The 21,106-nt window shown below is 41.7% G+C and overlaps 2 protein-coding genes and 1 long non-coding RNA gene across 8 annotated transcripts in view; 2 read left to right on the top strand and 1 right to left on the bottom strand.

The window, feature by feature from the left end:
• Positions 1–21,106, top strand: part of LOC112175723 (chaperone protein dnaJ 1, mitochondrial) — a 75,582-nt gene that overhangs the window by 39,407 nt on the left and 15,069 nt on the right. The window lies entirely within an intron of this gene.
• LOC121050401 lies at positions 647–4,751 on the top strand. Its single transcript, XR_005802864.1, has 4 exons — positions 647–733; positions 3,114–3,176; positions 3,264–3,336; positions 4,683–4,751. It is a non-coding gene; the product is annotated as an uncharacterized LOC121050401 (long non-coding RNA).
• On the bottom strand, positions 7,850–19,301 carry LOC121050400. Of its 6 annotated transcripts, none has more exons than XR_005802862.1 (5): positions 15,135–15,194; positions 13,365–14,543; positions 11,029–11,098; positions 9,247–10,437; positions 7,850–7,910 (listed from the first exon to the last, which is right to left on the bottom strand). XR_005802862.1 is itself a non-coding variant. In XM_040510168.1 (4 exons), exons 2-4 carry the CDS (start codon positions 18,643–18,645, stop codon positions 14,528–14,530), a joined length of 1,260 nt encoding a protein of 419 aa, XP_040366102.1. In that variant the 5' UTR covers positions 18,646–18,650; positions 19,242–19,301; the 3' UTR covers positions 14,383–14,527. The 6 variants fall into 6 exon arrangements, 3 of the variants coding, with proteins under 3 accessions (XP_040366101.1, XP_040366102.1, XP_040366100.1); XR_005802860.1 differs by having other exon boundaries at positions 13,353–14,543; XR_005802861.1 differs by having other exon boundaries at positions 7,854–7,910; positions 9,259–10,437; positions 13,353–14,543.

Raw genomic sequence — 21,106 nt, forward strand, 5'->3', positions numbered from 1 at the left:
CATGCATAAGTTGTCACCTTGAATGCACAAACAATTAATACCATGTATTCATGCCATGCAAAATATCTCTACCAAGGAGGGATAGGCACCAAACCTAACAAAGGAGTGGTGGCTGGACTCTGGAGGCTTGGAACTTGGGGTCTGCGTCTGGGTTTGGTCAAACTCCGGAGTCAGAGGCTCGGTCTTGAAGTCTGATTGTCATTGGGTGTTGGAAACAATACCATTGTTAAGGAACGTTAATTAATACGATATTTTGGACTCTAAAGTCCTATTTTAAAGTCTCAAACTCTCAGTACACTTATATTTAAGTTCGTACTTAAGATGTTTTGAGAGTAGTTTACCTTTCCTATCAGCCATCAATTTGGGACAACAATAGAACAAAGGTGCAAGGAACAAATAACTATCGAATTTAAGTGTTATGACCGAAAATTGGGTTCATATGACAATAAGAAAAACTCAGTTCTTGGGAGGGTACATTATAAATAACTCCATTCTGAATCAAATCTGAAATCTCTCTCGATCAGTTATTGGGACTGTTATTTTTTGTTTTAAATAATGTCATAGAAGATAGTCAAATTCTTGTGAAATTTAAATCTGTAGGTTGTCATTGCTCCATTCCATATTTTCCATTTGATAATGAATTTGCATAACTTCTCTAGTTTCTTATCTCATGTTGCAGATGGGCGTGGCTATCCACTAAAGGCCAAGACAAAAGTGTGTCCTATTTGCAGAGGTATTGGTAGAGTAGGTGTTCGGGACATCATTGAGTATAAAATAAATGCAAATTTGGTGTATGATGTCTCCTACTCCCAAGATTAGGAGGTCAAGTTTTAGTAAAGGGGAAAAGTATGAGTATCGTATCCAAGGGATTGAGTAACTCTACCCTAGCTAGATAACCGTGAAAATAAACCTAGAAAACACATGTAAAGTCTACCTTTTTACAAGTTCACAACCTTAGCCCTTTGGAAGCTAAAGATCATGAGGATGGTATTAACAATTGTGGTAGTGAGCGGCTTGGTTAATTTTAATTTGGATAAGGAAAATTAAATGCATAAAAATGTAGAGACTAAATCAATGAGAAGAATAGAGACTTAGGCATCGCACCTAACCTTACTCATGCACAAAATGTAACCCAAGATTAATGTAATAACATGGTTTGATAAATTTCCCCTTAGTGCTTTGATGAAGCTACTAAGAAACCAACTAGTCATGCAATTTAACAATCTCTTCCGAAGCAAAGCTAAATTACACAACCTTTATACCATTCAAATCTTCCGGATCCAAAATGGCCTATGGTGTCGTGAGCCTAAATTCTTCTAGAACCTAAACTCACAACATCATGCTTTAATTTCAAGGTATGAAATTCAAGCAACTTAGTTCCTCCCGTAGGAATAAGCTAAGCCACCACCTATTCAGCTACACATGCTCAAGTAATCAAGAGTTTATCAAGTTCATGTTTTCGATTCATTAATTTTCTAAAGCATGCTTCTAGGTGATAAATCTATAAGCACACTTAGGATACATGAAAGTATAGTAGCCAAAAAATTTGAAACATGCATAAACATCAAACCACATGAAAATTTACATTATTTGCACATAAGTTGGCTAGGGTTAGCCCTAGCCTCAAATCCAATTACTCACAACACATGTTATTACAAATACAAGCCATGAACATCAAATTAAAGAGACAAGGAGAGAAAAAGAGAAGAACTACCCAACCTCCCACCTAGCTCTTAAAGATGTCAAATGATAGAGAATTGCTCCAAGGTATGGGATTTTCGGTTTCTACAACCCAAAACACCATACCCATCCACAAAGATCAAGAACAAGGAAGAACAAGGGCTTGGATATGTGAAAGAAAGTGTTGTGATTGATTTAGAGTGTGTAGTAACTTCGGTTTTGGTGAAACTCAAGTGCCTACACACCTATTTCTCACACAAACTCAAAGAACTATGTACAAGGTATGAAAAACTAACCTAAAACTAGATAAAAGAGAGATTTTGATGCTCCAAAATGAGAGAGCCAAGGGGGTGCACGGTTTTGGGGAGAGAGGAAGGGCTATTTAAAGGCCAAAACAATTCAAATTAAGGGTGGAGATCAAAAGAAATGAAGGGCTAGATGTGATTGACAAATGTGTAAGCACAAAATGTATATCTAGTCTTTGACTTCATATAGAAATGACCTAGGAAGCCTATAGATATTTTGATGGAGGAGAAAAGTTAAGGGTAGAAGGGTCATTGTGTAGGGGAACAAGGTAATAAATGGGAGACAAAGGTGTAAGGTGTAAGAATTGGACCACTTGTCATCTTTCAACTTTTGTATTTCAAAATAACCTAGACCTAAAGTCTTCCCACCTAAAGTCTCTAACCCTAATCAGCTCTTTCCTGTCCTCCACACATGTTTTCGGCCGGCCAACTCGGCCGGAAATGTCCGGAATCCGGCGTTGACCACCGTTGACCCATTTTTTGTCCGTTTGCGCACTTTCTTCTCTTTTCTTCCTTCAATTGAATCTCCACCGAAAGTTCAGAATTGGCCTTTGACTTCTTCATACCAAATGTTCCTCCATGAGTGTAGATCATCCAGGTAAAATTTTAGAGCTTCGTTCGTCGTGATTTGGCCGGAAATTCTGCCGGTATCAGTACAGGTCCGGTTTTGCAGTTTTCATCTTTTAGTCAGAAATTTGTGCCGATCGTTTGATGTCTAGAATGGATCTGGAAAGTTTCAACTCATTTGAAGTTCATTTGTTCAGTCTTCCGCTCCTCCTTCCTTGCCTAGCTCGGTTTCTCCTAGCCGGAGTAGGAAAATGTGCTAAGATTGACTTTTTAATGCATTTCCAAGCTTCTCCATCATTTCCTAGCATGATAAGGAAAACATAATAAATATATATAAATAAATACAAAGGTTAAGCAAAAATGCAAGATTAGGGGAATAATTACTAGGTAATTATGGACCTAACAGTAGGTTTTGAAGATCCACACTCAGGATGTTTATGGGATATTTCTTTGGAAGGAGTTGATTTGTGAGGACAGTTTCATTTCTTTGGTCTTCTAGACATATGACAAATGATTAAATCTTTATAATCAGTGTCTGATATTGTTCAAATTTTCTGCCAGGTTACAATTCCTCCGTTCACATCAACATGCAGTACTTGTAAAGGGTCAGGCCAAATAATCAAGGTATAATGTGAACTCCAGTAAATAACTCCACTGATCTTGATTGCTCCCTCCAGATTATATGATTGGCATTTAATTTATCTGATGCAGGAACATTGTATGTCATGTGGAGGATTAGGGATAGTTGAAGGTGCAAGAGAGGTTGAAGTTACCATCCCAGCAGGTTGGTATAGTTTTTCCATTTTGATGAGAGGAGTACGTAGCATAAGTTTTTGGTGATGTAGACAGTCAGATGTGTGTTAATAACTATCATTTGGCTCTAGAAAATCTTGTGATGTATGTTACAAGTTCAAGGAATACATGTTCAGAGAATCGTGAGGACTATATTGAGTTTATAAGAAAGAAGCTTATCTTGTTTGGGTCATGTTTCATAATATTAGCCTCACTCTTTCCTTCAATTTATTCTCCCAGTGACAAATACAGCCACTATCTGCATGTTTCTCATGGATTTGAGGTCTGACATAACAATATCTTTGAAAATTGTTGAGTGATAAAATTTCTAGATAAGCATACTGAGTGCTGCACTTGAAACTTGGTGCCCCGTAGGTTTCAAAGACGGTAAACTTGAGTCGTTAGAAGATGCTTCTGTTTGAAGGATAATGCAGCTTTAATGTCCAGAAATCATCATATAAAAACAAAAGTGTATTTATGTGGGATCCGGCTCCTCTAAAGTGAGCAAATCATGAATTTTATAAAATTCATAAAATCTCCAACCTCGATGTAATCTAATGGTTAGAAAGATATCCACGTCAGTTAACATAAATATCAAATTCTTTTTTCACATTTTCTTTCCAAAAGAAATTATGATTCACATTAACATAAATTCTATGTTTTTTCTTTTAGAAAATAAATTGCAGTCATTGATCTCATCTGATTAACTTTTATCTTTTGGCCTATTTTCACGAACTGCATCCAACCCCAGAAAAGAGAGTGAATGAATGTTGAACCTAATTTCTTTTCACTCTCACTACGATTGGTGCTTTGCATCCCTACTTTTTTTTTTTTAATTGATGATGGGTTTCTAATTGCCATGTATAATTGTTGGTTTTGGGGAAGCATTCGATCCCTAATTTATATTTTTGTGTATCATCTGTTGGCTGCATGCAAGAGTCTTAATGTGTGGAGTATGAAGGTTTGAGAAGAGAATTGCAAATGTTATTTAGTTTTTATTCACCCATGACCATGGATCTCCCTAGTTTTTCTGTTTTGAGAAATCCATTGATACGTAGATACAGAAACACAGGGAGCAAAAGATGAAGATTGAATTGGCCAAAAAATAAAAATTAATTAAATAAGTTTTTTTTTAATCAAATTAAATAAGATTAACGTAAAAAACAAAATTTCTTCCAAAAAAAAGTTAAAAAAAGAATTCTAAGTGACGTGGATATCTTTCTAGCCATTAGATTACATTGAGGTTGGAGATTTTATGAACTTCACGTAACTTCATGACTTACTCACTTTAGAGGAGCCGAATCCATTTATGTGACTCTCCTGTCTTAAATGGACTAGCTGTGGATTCTGGAGATACAATCCGCGTACCAAAGGCTGGGAATAGTGGGCCACGGGGAAGTCAGCCAGGCTGGTTATACATTAATAAGCTAAAGGTTATACTCCTACTTTTTTCCCTTCTAATATTATATTCTCTCTTTAAGTTCCTATGCAGATTTGTGAGATTCCATCACAATTAGTGTCGACAGTTATAAAACTTTGTTGATAAGGTTTATGGATCAACGTTTAAGAGAGAGAAAACCCTCATTTTTCTTTGCTGTACTATGGCATTGTTTGGTCTGATTTTTAACTTATTGCTATGCATGTACATTATGGCATGTTTTAAAAGGTCTGAATGTTATGGAGAACTTAATTTTCCCCTTATGCCCACCCAAAAGAAGAGAACAAGCTGGAATTGCATGCAAAACAAGTCTAACATATCATCCAAGCTGGAAGATACATATGATTAAAGCGATAATAAATGAACTTGATCAAGTGGAAGACTTGCTTTCACTGTTCTGATGTAGAGACTTATGATTGGGAACCTGCTGTGCCTTCTCAAATTCCCTTGTTTTTTGAGATGTAGGTTGCTGAAGATCCTGTTTTTGCTAGAGATGGTGCAGATGTTTATGTGGACTATGTTGGTTTGTGGCTTAAATTAATAAGCCCATCAATTATCTTTTGGACTAGGCCCACATGATTAACCTAATTCTATTAGGTTTTGGAATATGTCTCATGCACATATAAATATATGCTTTCTGTCACCAATTAAGGTGTGAGAGAGAAAAGAAAAAGCCGCAACTTAGGGTTATTGAGAAGTAGCCGCAGTTTTGGGGTTCTATAGAAAATTACCTTTTGCCTTGTTACTTTTGTTCTTGTGAGCGACAATATATATTTGAGGTAGTTGTTCTTCTATTTGGTCTTTCTCTTTCCGTGAGTGTATTCGGGTGTAATTGGGTTTTGGATTTGAGTGCTAAACACTTTGTAATCTCCTTTTGATATTAGTGGAATCTCCTTACCGTTTCCGCCCGTGGATGTAACCCTTTGATTTTGGGGTGAACCACGTAAATCTTTGGTTTTCTGGATTTTTTCTATTAATTTATCTTTTCATATTTCTGATACTTCATACCTGTTTGACGCTTCCGCACAACAGACTCTAATATCAGCTTTACTCAAGTGAGACTGATTTCTTGCATGTACATGACTTATAGTTACCTTGATTCCATATGAGGAGATATACTAATTTGGCAGCTTCTGGTGCTTTTTACTTGGTACCATATCATATCATGTGCTTTTTCCTTTCTCCCTTTTAAACTTGCTCGATCCTTTTGAGTCATATTTTTTGAACATGTTTCATTTAATCTAAGCAAACACTTGCTAAATATACACATTAGAAAGTACCCTTCTAAGCAATAAAAGCTACGTTAGGCAGTTTTGACTTCTTTCTTCCCAGGATTATATATTGTCATTTTTTGTACACAGGAGCGGACCATATGTGTTCTACTGGATGTTTGTTTCAGAAGTGATAGGATTTCTGAATTCTATTCATGTTATTTCACTATACATCTTGCATTATTTATGATAGCTCAAACATAGTAAAGGTGGAATGCGATTACTTTTAACTGTTTTTTTTTAAGTAACTTTTGGAAGATGATTTTCTAGGGCATTTGGGCTCAGATTAGGATATCAGACTGTTTTTTGTCTCCTTGTACGAGGGTTAATCAGATAATACGTTATGACAGATCATATGCAATTCAAATAGTGTGACATGTGTTACTTTAGTTATTCACGTAGCACTCAAGCATTACTTTAGTTACCTACATCAATTCTGATTCCTTCGTGTGTTAATAAATGCAAGAATACTTTTACCCGGAATCATTCCTGACAAGACCCGCCCCGAATTCCACCCTGGAATCCGAAGTGGCCCTGCGGGACCCACCTTTAAAGGAGATTTACCAAAAATTTCGGCATAACCTCCCTTAAAAATGGGTAACCCAAAATCCTGTTGAAAGCTAATAATTCACTTCTAATAATCCAACCATAACTCCTGGAGCCACCCTGCTCCCAAATTCATCCAAACCATCTCAAAGTTAAAAACATTAAACATAATCTCCAAAGGGTATAAGTTACTACAATCACCAAAGTTAGGTCATAGACCCCAAATATAATACATCAAAGTTGGGTCACACATCCCTTAGTAATCAGAGCATTCTAGGAATATAAATAGACAAGGAATACAGTAGGTTAACCAGGTAACCTACAGAAGGTGATGGCGGAAGCAGGTGCGGTCACTATGGCTCACACTCGTACACCGAGCAACAGTACTGCAATCTGGGCATTTGAAACCGAAGGGCCCAGGGAAAAGTATATAAAAACGTTAGCGTGAGTGGACAAAAATAAATAATTGAAAGAAAAAGGGTTTTATACTTTTCCACAATTATCTCAATAAAACTCCCGATGCATGCAATAATTAAGAAAAGACCGACTAGCCCCGCTAGTCAAGAACAACAACAAAGAATATGGGGAAAATGGGTTCACCATACGGGAATGGAGCCCCTCAGGCTCAACCTACCCTCGACTGCCACTCACACATAGATTGTGCAAGGAGGAGAACTAATAACCTCAACTTCCATTCACACATAGATTGTGTGAGGAGGAGAATATCACCTCGACTACCACCCACGTGAGGAGGAGAAAGCTACCTCACTGCCACTCACAAACACAAAGTAAGTGAGGAGGAGACCTATTCACATGACCCGCGTATGGTGAGGAAGAAGATCGTAGAAAGCCAATAAATCTGTATAGTTTCCCCACATATCTCACGAAATAAGAATCCAAGTGTATAAAGACGTGACCCCGCACGCCAAGATCATCTCAAGTTCTAAAATAAGTAGGGTATAAAGAAGTATAAAGTTTTGCTTCCTCGAATTCTTATTTCGTAAATCTCTTACAAAGCTCCAAGAGCTGAATATAAATATAAAATTAATAGTATAAATTTCCGAATCCGCATAAAACAAAATCCTCAAATCGAGCATAACGAATCTTAATTCAAAAGTTCAAACCAATAAAACATTCAATAATCCAAACCAAAATAAAATGCTCGATAAATAAGTTGATAAATCAATAACTTAAAACTTGCGGAATTTAATTTGCATGCATCAATTAAAATCAAAGGTCCACTCACGATATACGGCTAACGTGGTATCCAAGCGTAAGGATCCTCGTCGAGCGATAGGTCGGTATCACGTCCTGTACACAATTATAATCTGTAAACAACAAATTGCTAAATATTTACGATAATCAATAATTAAATCTCAAAACCCAAAACCTCAACTTCTCCAATCCTCTTCCACACCCAATCAAACTTCACCATTAATATCCATCCGTCGATTGATGTATTCCATATCGGAACAAGGGAAATCCGAAGGTCGGATTCCCACAATTCAACAACCGAAACTCCCAAACTTCGGAAATTCACAAACAATTCCAAACTCCTCCAAAATTCACCAAACTTCACATACAAGCTCTATGATAATTATAGAATTTAACTAGCCAGAAATTGAAATTAAAAAGCTACCCTAGCCGCCGTTACAGCCGCCCACAGTGGCGGCGCCGCCGCCACTGCCACCAACTCCAATGGACACCAAAATTTGACAGTAGCACCTCCTCAACACACTGATTCAACTTCTCAACTACAACATTCCCAAATAACAATTAAAAACGGCCGAAATCGATCAATGAACAAAAACCCAGAAATCCTCAAGAACCCTAGAATTTCAATTCGTCGATTCGGCATCTACACAACAAATCGTGATACAAGGCCATAGGGGAAATGATCAGTGATGAAAACCGAACCTTCGACGGCGAGATGGGGACCGGAGGTGGTTGGAATCGCCGGAAATCGGCAAAAACTTCAAACTGCAGCCGGAGGGAATTTGGCTTCGATCCGAGCTTTTCCGGTCAAATCGTCGAAAACTACCTCCACAGACGTGACAAGGGGAAGAAACCGAGCTTGGGGGTGGCCGGATTGTGCCCTGGGTCGGCCGGAGGAGGAAGCAACCGGAGGTGGACGAGATCGGGCCGAGAGGGGAGAAAGGGTCGGGGAGAGAGAAAAAGGAGACTTACCCGGTTGGGGTAGATTTCTGAAAATAGAAATCTACCAACAGTAAATTTCCATTTATATATACAACTTACCATGAACAGTAAATTCCACATTTTTGCCATAACTTTCGCATACGAACTCCGATTTTTACGCACTACATATGCACGCGCTCGGTTTAACGTCCCCAACAACTTTCATGAAGGAAATTTTCTCAAATTTTGACCCGAACAAAAAGTCGACTTTTAGTGCCACTAAACGTACTGAAACGATAGTAAAAGTGAAAATAAAAGTCGTTTACCGTCCAAATGACTAGTAAACTGGTAATTGAGATACGGGTCGTTACAATCTCCCCTCCTTATAAAAATTTCGTCCTCGAAATTTACACGAACGACTAAAGGCTTAACTAAACCAACTCTATTGAATACCATCCCCCGGTGAAACAATATAAGAGAAATAAATAACTCAAGATTAGGAATATCGTACCGTCGGTAGTACCTAGAGGAACGTGATCCTCTCGCTGAACCATGGCATGAAGTCTTGTTTGTGTCGCTGGACGTCCACGACGACCACTACTCCGTTGAGTGCCGCCCCTGGCAGAACTGGTGGAAGTGTCGCCCTTGGTTGAATTAGTGTGAGTGCCGCTAGATAACCCTCCTGATGCATGACTAGAACCTTGACCGACGTTTGGAGTAGCGTCCTGAGTCAATGTAGGGCAATCCCTTCTATAATGACCCTGCTGTCCGCACTGATAGCACGTCACATCTCTCGTTTGATGCTGGGAACGATCCCTCCAAGTATGGAATCCCTCTGAGGTACCACCGTACTGACCTGTGCTGACACTGAACTGCCAGTCAGACTGTCCACCTCCCACATTAAGTCCTCCAAAATCCGGTAAGGTGGTCGAGTCTGAACTGACAAATCTACTACCTCCAGAAGATCCTGAACCAGAAGTGGAAGCAGCCCTCTTAGATGGACCCTGGCTAGGGCCGCCAGAATCCCTAGGGTGAAATCCAGCAGGTGAGTCTGACTCAATGTCCATGGCATAAGATATCGCCTCAGCAAAGCTACGGTACGGTGTGCCTAACATCTTATCCTTAAACTTTCCTCCAAGTCCCAAGACAAATCTACGAATCTTACTTTGCTCAGTACGAACCAAATCCGGCACATGATGGGCCAAAGAGAGAAACTCCTGCTCAAACTCCAACACTGACTGCTCATCCCTCTTCACCAAGCTCAAGAACTGGTCTTGCATCCGATTAAGGTGGGCATCACTAAAGTACCGTCCACAGAAATGGGCCTTGAACATATCCCACGTCATCGGGCCAGCATTTGCAGGGTCATTGACAACACCAGTCCACCAATGCCAGGCGGTATCCTCCAGGAACTGCACCGCCAAATTAACCTTCCTGTCCTCTGGGAGCTCCATCTGGGAGAACACTCTCTCCATCCTATCAAGCCACCGCTGAGCCTCTACAGGTGATGTGGCGGAAGCAAAAGTCTGAGCCCCGTTTCTCTTAGCACGCTCCACAGTATAGTCAGTGCGTGAACCGGGGAGTACGGCAGCAAACTGCTGAAAGAACTGTCCAAACGCATCTGCAAGATTCTGCGGTGTATCTCCCCCATCATCAACAGGAGGGGTTTCCTCACGTCTTCGGCGTCTAGGAGGCATAGCACCTGATGAAGAGAAGGAAAACAAGGCTCAAGGATTAGGATATTAACCTATCTACTTTACATGCATAATGAACACACTAGCACCGAAGAGTATACGATGGGGATCCGCCGCGGTCGGGCCATCACTCGGGAGGTACTAGGCGCCACTAAGCATATAAGGTAGTAGGAAATAAGGAAGTCTACAGAACCTAACAACCTAATGCTCTGATACCAACTGACAAGACCCGCCCCGAATTCCACCCTGGAATCCGAAGTGGCCCTGCGGGACCCACCTTTAAAGGAGATTTACCAAAAATTTCGGCATAACCTCCCTTAAAAATGGGTAACCCAAAATCCTGTTGAAAGCTAATAATTCACTTCTAATAATCCAACCATAACTCCTGGAGCCACCCTGCTCCCAAATTCATCCAAACCATCTCAAAGTTAAAAACATTAAACATAATCTCCAAAGGGTATAAGTTACTACAATCACCAAAGTTAGGTCATAGACCCCAAATATAATACATCAAAGTTGGGTCACACATCCCTTAGTAATCAGAGCATTCTAGGAATATAAATAGACAAGGAATACAGTAGGTTAACCAGGTAACCTACAGAAGGTGATGGCGGAAGCAGGTGCGGTCACTATGGCTCACACTCGTACACCGAGCAACAGTACTGCAATCTGGGCATTTGAAACCGAAGGGCCCAGGGAAAAGTATATAAAAACGTTAGCGTGAGTGGACAAAAATAAATAATTGAAAGAAAAAGGGTTTTATACTTTTCCACAATTATCTCAATAAAACTCCCGATGCATGCAATAATTAAGAAAAGACCGACTAGCCCCGCTAGTCAAGAACAACAACAAAGAATATGGGGAAAATGGGTTCACCATACGGGAATGGAGCCCCTCAGGCTCAACCTACCCTCGACTGCCACTCACACATAGATTGTGCAAGGAGGAGAACTAATAACCTCAACTTCCATTCACACATAGATTGTGTGAGGAGGAGAATATCACCTCGACTACCACCCACGTGAGGAGGAGAAAGCTACCTCACTGCCACTCACAAACACAAAGTAAGTGAGGAGGAGACCTATTCACATGACCCGCGTATGGTGAGGAAGAAGATCGTAGAAAGCCAATAAATCTGTATAGTTTCCCCACATATCTCACGAAATAAGAATCCAAGTGTATAAAGACGTGACCCCGCACGCCAAGATCATCTCAAGTTCTAAAATAAGTAGGGTATAAAGAAGTATAAAGTTTTGCTTCCTCGAATTCTTATTTCGTAAATCTCTTACAAAGCTCCAAGAGCTGAATATAAATATAAAATTAATAGTATAAATTTCCGAATCCGCATAAAACAAAATCCTCAAATCGAGCATAACGAATCTTAATTCAAAAGTTCAAACCAATAAAACATTCAATAATCCAAACCAAAATAAAATGCTCGATAAATAAGTTGATAAATCAATAACTTAAAACTTGCGGAATTTAATTTGCATGCATCAATTAAAATCAAAGGTCCACTCACGATATACGGCTAACGTGGTATCCAAGCGTAAGGATCCTCGTCGAGCGATAGGTCGGTATCACGTCCTGTACACAATTATAATCTGTAAACAACAAATTGCTAAATATTTACGATAATCAATAATTAAATCTCAAAACCCAAAACCTCAACTTCTCCAATCCTCTTCCACACCCAATCAAACTTCACCATTAATATCCATCCGTCGATTGATGTATTCCATATCGGAACAAGGGAAATCCGAAGGTCGGATTCCCACAATTCAACAACCGAAACTCCCAAACTTCGGAAATTCACAAACAATTCCAAACTCCTCCAAAATTCACCAAACTTCACATACAAGCTCTATGATAATTATAGAATTTAACTAGCCAGAAATTGAAATTAAAAAGCTACCCTAGCCGCCGTTACAGCCGCCCACAGTGGCGGCGCCGCCGCCACTGCCACCAACTCCAATGGACACCAAAATTTGACAGTAGCACCTCCTCAACACACTGATTCAACTTCTCAACTACAACATTCCCAAATAACAATTAAAACGGCCGAAATCGATCAATGAACAAAAACCCAGAAATCCTCAAGAACCCTAGAATTTCAATTCGTCGATTCGGCATCTACACAACAAATCGTGATACAAGGCCATAGGGGAAATGATCAGTGATGAAAACCGAACCTTCGACGGCGAGATGGGGACCGGAGGTGGTTGGAATCGCCGGAAATCGGCAAAAACTTCAAACTGCAGCCGGAGGGAATTTGGCTTCGATCCGAGCTTTTCCGGTCAAATCGTCGAAAACTACCTCCACAGACGTGACAAGGGGAAGAAACCGAGCTTGGGGGTGGCCGGATTGTGCCCTGGGTCGGCCGGAGGAGGAAGCAACCGGAGGTGGACGAGATCGGGCCGAGAGGGGAGAAAGGGTCGGGGAGAGAGAAAAAGGAGACTTACCCGGTTGGGGTAGATTTCTGAAAATAGAAATCTACCAACAGTAAATTTCCATTTATATATACAACTTACCATGAACAGTAAATTCCACATTTTTTGCCATAACTTTCGCATACGAACTCCGATTTTTACGCACTACATATGCACGCGCTCGGTTTAACGTCCCCAACAACTTTCATGAAGGAAATTTTCTCAAATTTTGACCCGAACAAAAAGTCGACTTTTAGTGCCACTAAACGTACTGAAACGATAGTAAAAGTGAAAATAAAAGTCGTTTACCGTCCAAATGACTAGTAAACTGGTAATTGAGATACGGGTCGTTACAATCTCCCCTCCTTATAAAAATTTCGTCCTCGAAATTTACACGAACGACTAAAGGCTTAACTAAACCAACTCTATTGAATACCATCCCCCGGTGAAACAATATAAGAGAAATAAATAACTCAAGATTAGGAATATCGTACCGTCGGTAGTACCTAGAGGAACGTGATCCTCTCGCTGAACCATGGCATGAAGTCTTGTTTGTGTCGCTGGACGTCCACGACGACCACTACTCCGTTGAGTGCCGCCCCTGGCAGAACTGGTGGAAGTGTCGCCCTTGGTTGAATTAGTGTGAGTGCCGCTAGATAACCCTCCTGATGCATGACTAGAACCTTGACCGACGTTTGGAGTAGCGTCCTGAGTCAATGTAGGGCAATCCCTTCTATAATGACCCTGCTGTCCGCACTGATAGCACGTCACATCTCTCGTTTGATGCTGGGAACGATCCCTCCAAGTATGGAATCCCTCTGAGGTACCACCGTACTGACCTGTGCTGACACTGAACTGCCAGTCAGACTGTCCACCTCCCACATTAAGTCCTCCAAAATCCGGTAAGGTGGTCGAGTCTGAACTGACAAATCTACTACCTCCAGAAGATCCTGAACCAGAAGTGGAAGCAGCCCTCTTAGATGGACCCTGGCTAGGGCCGCCAGAATCCCTAGGGTGAAATCCAGCAGGTGAGTCTGACTCAATGTCCATGGCATAAGATATCGCCTCAGCAAAGCTACGGTACGGTGTGCCTAACATCTTATCCTTAAACTTTCCTCCAAGTCCCAAGACAAATCTACGAATCTTACTTTGCTCAGTACGAACCAAATCCGGCACATGATGGGCCAAAGAGAGAAACTCCTGCTCAAACTCCAACACTGACTGCTCATCCCTCTTCACCAAGCTCAAGAACTGGTCTTGCATCCGATTAAGGTGGGCATCACTAAAGTACCGTCCACAGAAATGGGCCTTGAACATATCCCACGTCATCGGGCCAGCATTTGCAGGGTCATTGACAACACCAGTCCACCAATGCCAGGCGGTATCCTCCAGGAACTGCACCGCCAAATTAACCTTCCTGTCCTCTGGGAGCTCCATCTGGGAGAACACTCTCTCCATCCTATCAAGCCACCGCTGAGCCTCTACAGGTGATGTGGCGGAAGCAAAAGTCTGAGCCCCGTTTCTCTTAGCACGCTCCACAGTATAGTCAGTGCGTGAACCGGGGAGTACGGCAGCAAACTGCTGAAAGAACTGTCCAAACGCATCTGCAAGATTCTGCGGTGTATCTCCCCCATCATCAACAGGAGGGGTTTCCTCACGTCTTCGGCGTCTAGGAGGCATAGCACCTGATGAAGAGAAGGAAAACAAGGCTCAAGGATTAGGATATTAACCTATCTACTTTACATGCATAATGAACACACTAGCACCGAAGAGTATACGATGGGGATCCGCCGCGGTCGGGCCATCACTCGGGAGGTACTAGGCGCCACTAAGCATATAAGGTAGTAGGAAATAAGGAAGTCTACAGAACCTAACAACCTAATGCTCTGATACCAACTGACAAGACCCGCCCCGAATTCCACCCTGGAATCCGAAGTGGCCCTGCGGGACCCACCTTTAAAGGAGATTTACCAAAAATTTCGGCATAACCTCCCTTAAAAATGGGTAACCCAAAATCCTGTTGAAAGCTAATAATTCACTTCTAATAATCCAACCATAACTCCTGGAGCCACCCTGCTCCCAAATTCATCCAAACCATCTCAAAGTTAAAAACATTAAACATAATCTCCAAAGGGTATAAGTTACTACAATCACCAAAGTTAGGTCATAGACCCCAAATATAATACATCAAAGTTGGGTCACACATCCCTTAGTAATCAGAGCATTCTAGGAATATAAATAGACAAGGAATACAGTAGGTTAACCAGGTAACCTACAGAAGGTGATGGCGGAAGCAGGTGCGGTCACTATGGCTCACACTCGTACACCGAGCAACAGTACTGCAATCTGGGCATTTGAAACCGAAGGGCCCAGGGAAAAGTATATAAAAACGTTAGCGTGAGTGGACAAAAATAAATAATTGAAAGAAAAAGGGTTTTATACTTTTCCACAATTATCTCAATAAAACTCCCGATGCATGCAATAATTAAGAAAAGACCGACTAGCCCCGCTAGTCAAGAACAACAACAAAGAATATGGGGAAAATGGGTTCACCATACGGGAATGGAGCCCCTCAGGCTCAACCTACCCTCGACTGCCACTCACACATAGATTGTGCAAGGAGGAGAACTAATAACCTCAACTTCCATTCACACATAGATTGTGTGAGGAGGAGAATATCACCTCGACTACCACCCACGTGAGGAGGAGAAAGCTACCTCACTGCCACTCACAAACACAAAGTAAGTGAGGAGGAGACCTATTCACATGACCCGCGTATGGTGAGGAAGAAGATCGTAGAAAGCCAATAAATCTGTATAGTTTCCCCACATATCTCACGAAATAAGAATCCAAGTGTATAAAGACGTGACCCCGCACGCCAAGATCATCTCAAGTTCTAAAATAAGTAGGGTATAAAGAAGTATAAAGTTTTGCTTCCTCGAATTCTTATTTCGTAAATCTCTTACAAAGCTCCAAGAGCTGAATATAAATATAAAATTAATAGTATAAATTTCCGAATCCGCATAAAACAAAATCCTCAAATCGAGCATAACGAATCTTAATTCAAAAGTTCAAACCAATAAAACATTCAATAATCCAAACCAAAATAAAATGCTCGATAAATAAGTTGATAAATCAATAACTTAAAACTTGCGGAATTTAATTTGCATGCATCAATTAAAATCAAAGGTCCACTCACGATATACGGCTAACGTGGTATCCAAGCGTAAGGATCCTCGTCGAGCGATAGGTCGGTATCACGTCCTGTACACAATTATAATCTGTAAACAACAAATTGCTAAATATTTACGATAATCAATAATTAAATCTCAAAACCCAAAACCTCAACTTCTCCAATCCTCTTCCACACCCAATCAAACTTCACCATTAATATCCATCCGTCGATTGATGTATTCCATATCGGAACAAGGGAAATCCGAAGGTCGGATTCCCACAATTCAACAACCGAAACTCCCAAACTTCGGAAATTCACAAACAATTCCAAACTCCTCCAAAATTCACCAAACTTCACATACAAGCTCTATGATAATTATAGAATTTAACTAGCCAGAAATTGAAATTAAAAAGCTACCCTAGCCGCCGTTACAGCCGCCCACAGTGGCGGCGCCGCCGCCACTGCCACCAACTCCAATGGACACCAAAATTTGACAGTAGCACCTCCTCAACACACTGATTCAACTTCTCAACTACAACATTCCCAAATAACAATTAAAAACGGCCGAAATCGATCAATGAACAAAAACCCAGAAATCCTCAAGAACCCTAGAATTTCAATTCGTCGATTCGGCATCTACACAACAAATCGTGATACAAGGCCATAGGGGAAATGATCAGTGATGAAAACCGAACCTTCGACGGCGAGATGGGGACCGGAGGTGGTTGGAATCGCCGGAAATCGGCAAAAACTTCAAACTGCAGCCGGAGGGAATTTGGCTTCGATCCGAGCTTTTCCGGTCAAATCGTCGAAAACTACCTCCACAGACGTGACAAGGGGAAGAAACCGAGCTTGGGGGTGGCCGGATTGTGCCCTGGGTCGGCCGGAGGAGGAAGCAACCGGAGGTGGACGAGATCGGGCCGAGAGGGGAGAAAGGGTCGGGGAGAGAGAAAAAGGAGACTTACCCGGTTGGGGTAGATTTCTGAAAATAGAAATCTACCAACAGTAAATTTCCATTTATATATACAACTTACCATGAACAGTAAATTCCACATTTTTTGCCATAACTTTCGCATACGAACTCCGATTTTTACGCACTACATATGCACGCGCTCGGTTTAACGTCCCCAACAACTTTCATGAAGGAAATTTTCTCAAATTTTGACCCGAACAAAAAGTCGACTTTTAGTGCCACTAAACGTACTGAAACGATAGTAAAAGTGAAAATAAAAGTCGTTTACCGTCCAAATGACTAGTAAACTGGTAATTGAGATACGGGTCGTTACAATCTCCCCTCCTTATAAAAATTTCGTCCTCGAAATTTACACGAACGACTAAAGGCTTAACTAAACCAACTCTATTGAATACCATCCCCCGGTGAAACAATATAAGAGAAATAAATAACTCAAGATTAGGAATATCGTACCGTCGGTAGTACCTAGAGGAACGTGATCCTCTCGCTGAACCATGGCATGAAGTCTTGTTTGTGTCGCTGGACGTCCACGACGACCACTACTCCGTTGAGTGCCGCCCCTGGCAGAACTGGTGGAAGTGTCGCCCTTGGTTGAATTAGTGTGAGTGCCGCTAGATAACCCTCCTGATGCATGACTAGAACCTTGACCGACGTTTGGAGTAGCGTCCTGAGTCAATGTAGGGCAATCCCTTCTATAATGACCCTGCTGTCCGCACTGATAGCACGTCACATCTCTCGTTTGATGCTGGGAACGATCCCTCCAAGTATGGAATCCCTCTGAGGTACCACCGTACTGACCTGTGCTGACACTGAACTGCCAGTCAGACTGTCCACCTCCCACATTAAGTCCTCCAAAATCCGGTAAGGTGGTCGAGTCTGAACTGACAAATCTACTACCTCCAGAAGATCCTGAACCAGAAGTGGAAGCAGCCCTCTTAGATGGACCCTGGCTAGGGCCGCCAGAATCCCTAGGGTGAAATCCAGCAGGTGAGTCTGACTCAATGTCCATGGCATAAGATATCGCCTCAGCAAAGCTACGGTACGGTGTGCCTAACATCTTATCCTTAAACTTTCCTCCAAGTCCCAAGACAAATCTACGAATCTTACTTTGCTCAGTACGAACCAAATCCGGCACATGATGGGCCAAAGAGAGAAACTCCTGCTCAAACTCCAACACTGACTGCTCATCCCTCTTCACCAAGCTCAAGAACTGGTCTTGCATCCGATTAAGGTGGGCATCACTAAAGTACCGTCCACAGAAATGGGCCTTGAACATATCCCACGTCATCGGGCCAGCATTTGCAGGGTCATTGACAACACCAGTCCACCAATGCCAGGCGGTATCCTCCAGGAACTGCACCGCCAAATTAACCTTCCTGTCCTCTGGGAGCTCCATCTGGGAGAACACTCTCTCCATCCTATCAAGCCACCGCTGAGCCTCTACAGGTGATGTGGCGGAAGCAAAAGTCTGAGCCCCGTTTCTCTTAGCACGCTCCACAGTATAGTCAGTGCGTGAACCGGGGAGTACGGCAGCAAACTGCTGAAAGAACTGTCCAAACGCATCTGCAAGATTCTGCGGTGTATCTCCCCCATCATCAACAGGAGGGGTTTCCTCACGTCTTCGGCGTCTAGGAGGCATAGCACCTGATGAAGAGAAGGAAAACAAGGCTCAAGGATTAGGATATTAACCTATCTACTTTACATGCATAATGAACACACTAGCACCGAAGAGTATACGATGGGGATCCGCCGCGGTCGGGCCATCACTCGGGAGGTACTAGGCGCCACTAAGCATATAAGGTAGTAGGAAATAAGGAAGTCTACAGAACCTAACAACCTAATGCTCTGATACCAACTGACAAGACCCGCCCCGAATTCCACCCTGGAATCCGAAGTGGCCCTGCGGGACCCACCTTTAAAGGAGATTTACCAAAAATTTCGGCATAACCTCCCTTAAAAATGGGTAACCCAAAATCCTGTTGAAAGCTAATAATTCACTTCTAATAATCCAACCATAACTCCTGGAGCCACCCTGCTCCCAAATTCATCCAAACCATCTCAAAGTTAAAAACATTAAACATAATCTCCAAAGGGTATAAGTTACTACAATCACCAAAGTTAGGTCATAGACCCCAAATATAATACATCAAAGTTGGGTCACACATCCCTTAGTAATCAGAGCATTCTAGGAATATAAATAGACAAGGAATACAGTAGGTTAACCAGGTAACCTACAGAAGGTGATGGCGGAAGCAGGTGCGGTCACTATGGCTCACACTCGTACACCGAGCAACAGTACTGCAATCTGGGCATTTGAAACCGAAGGGCCCAGGGAAAAGTATATAAAAACGTTAGCGTGAGTGGACAAAATAAATAATTGAAAGAAAAAGGGTTTTATACTTTTCCACAATTATCTCAATAAAACTCCCGATGCATGCAATAATTAAGAAAAGACCGACTAGCCCCGCTAGTCAAGAACAACAACAAAGAATATGGGGAAAATGGGTTCACCATACGGGAATGGAGCCCCTCAGGCTCAACCTACCCTCGACTGCCACTCACACATAGATTGTGCAAGGAGGAGAACTAATAACCTCAACTTCCATTCACACATAGATTGTGTGAGGAGGAGAATATCACCTCGACTACCACCCACGTGAGGAGGAGAAAGCTACCTCACTGCCACTCACAAACACAAAGTAAGTGAGGAGGAGACCTATTCACATGACCCGCGTATGGTGAGGAAGAAGATCGTAGAAAGCCAATAAATCTGTATAGTTTCCCCACATATCTCACGAAATAAGAATCCAAGTGTATAAAGACGTGACCCCGCACGCCAAGATCATCTCAAGTTCTAAAATAAGTAGGGTATAAAGAAGTATAAAGTTTTGCTTCCTCGAATTCTTATTTCGTAAATCTCTTACAAAGCTCCAAGAGCTGAATATAAATATAAAATTAATAGTATAAATTTCCGAATCCGCATAAAACAAAATCCTCAAATCGAGCATAACGAATCTTAATTCAAAAGTTCAAACCAATAAAACATTCAATAATCCAAACCAAAATAAAATGCTCGATAAATAAGTTGATAAATCAATAACTTAAAACTTGCGGAATTTAATTTGCATGCATCAATTAAAATCAAAGGTCCACTCACGATATACGGCTAACGTGGTATCCAAGCGTAAGGATCCTCGTCGAGCGATAGGTCGGTATCACGTCCTGTACACAATTATAATCTGTAAACAACAAATTGCTAAATATTTACGATAATCAATAATTAAATCTCAAAACCCAAAACCTCAACTTCTCCAATCCTCTTCCACACCCAATCAAACTTCACCATTAATATCCATCCGTCGATTGATGTATTCCATATCGGAACAAGGGAAATCCGAAGGTCGGATTCCCACAATTCAACAACCGAAACTCCCAAACTTCGGAAATTCACAAACAATTCCAAACTCCTCCAAAATTCACCAAACTTCACATACAAGCTCTATGATAATTATAGAATTTAACTAGCCAGAAATTGAAATTAAAAAGCTACCCTAGCCGCCGTTACAGCCGCCCACAGTGGCGGCGCCGCCGCCACTGCCACCAACTCCAATGGACACCAAAATTTGACAGTAGCACCTCCTCAACACACTGATTCAACTTCTCAACTACAACATTCCCAAATAACAATTAAAAACGGCCGAAATCGATCAATGAACAAAAACCCAGAAATCCTCAAGAACCCTAGAATTTCAATTCGTCGATTCGGCATCTACACAACAAATCGTGATACAAGGCCATAGGGGAAATGATCAGTGATGAAAACCGAACCTTCGACGGCGAGATGGGGACCGGAGGTGGTTGGAATCGCCGGAAATCGGCAAAAACTTCAAACTGCAGCCGGAGGGAATTTGGCTTCGATCCGAGCTTTTCCGGTCAAATCGTCGAAAACTACCTCCACAGACGTGACAAGGGGAAGAAACCGAGCTTGGGGGTGGCCGGATTGTGCCCTGGGTCGGCCGGAGGAGGAAGCAACCGGAGGTGGACGAGATCGGGCCGAGAGGGGAGAAAGGGTCGGGGAGAGAGAAAAAGGAGACTTACCC

Source organism: Rosa chinensis, chromosome 7 (assembly GCF_002994745.2).
Source record: "Rosa chinensis cultivar Old Blush chromosome 7, RchiOBHm-V2, whole genome shotgun sequence".
Taxonomy (NCBI): domain Eukaryota; kingdom Viridiplantae; phylum Streptophyta; class Magnoliopsida; order Rosales; family Rosaceae; genus Rosa; species Rosa chinensis.

Coding starts and splice junctions, on each gene's coding strand:
- LOC121050400 (XM_040510166.1), bottom strand. CDS start 18,645: ATGCCTCCTAGACGCCGAAGACGTGAGGAAACCCCTCCTGTTGATGAT. Junction 15,205..17,459: donor TCCTCTAGGTACTACCGACG/GTACGATATTCC, acceptor TCAAATGCCCAG/ATTGCAGTACTGTTGCTCGG.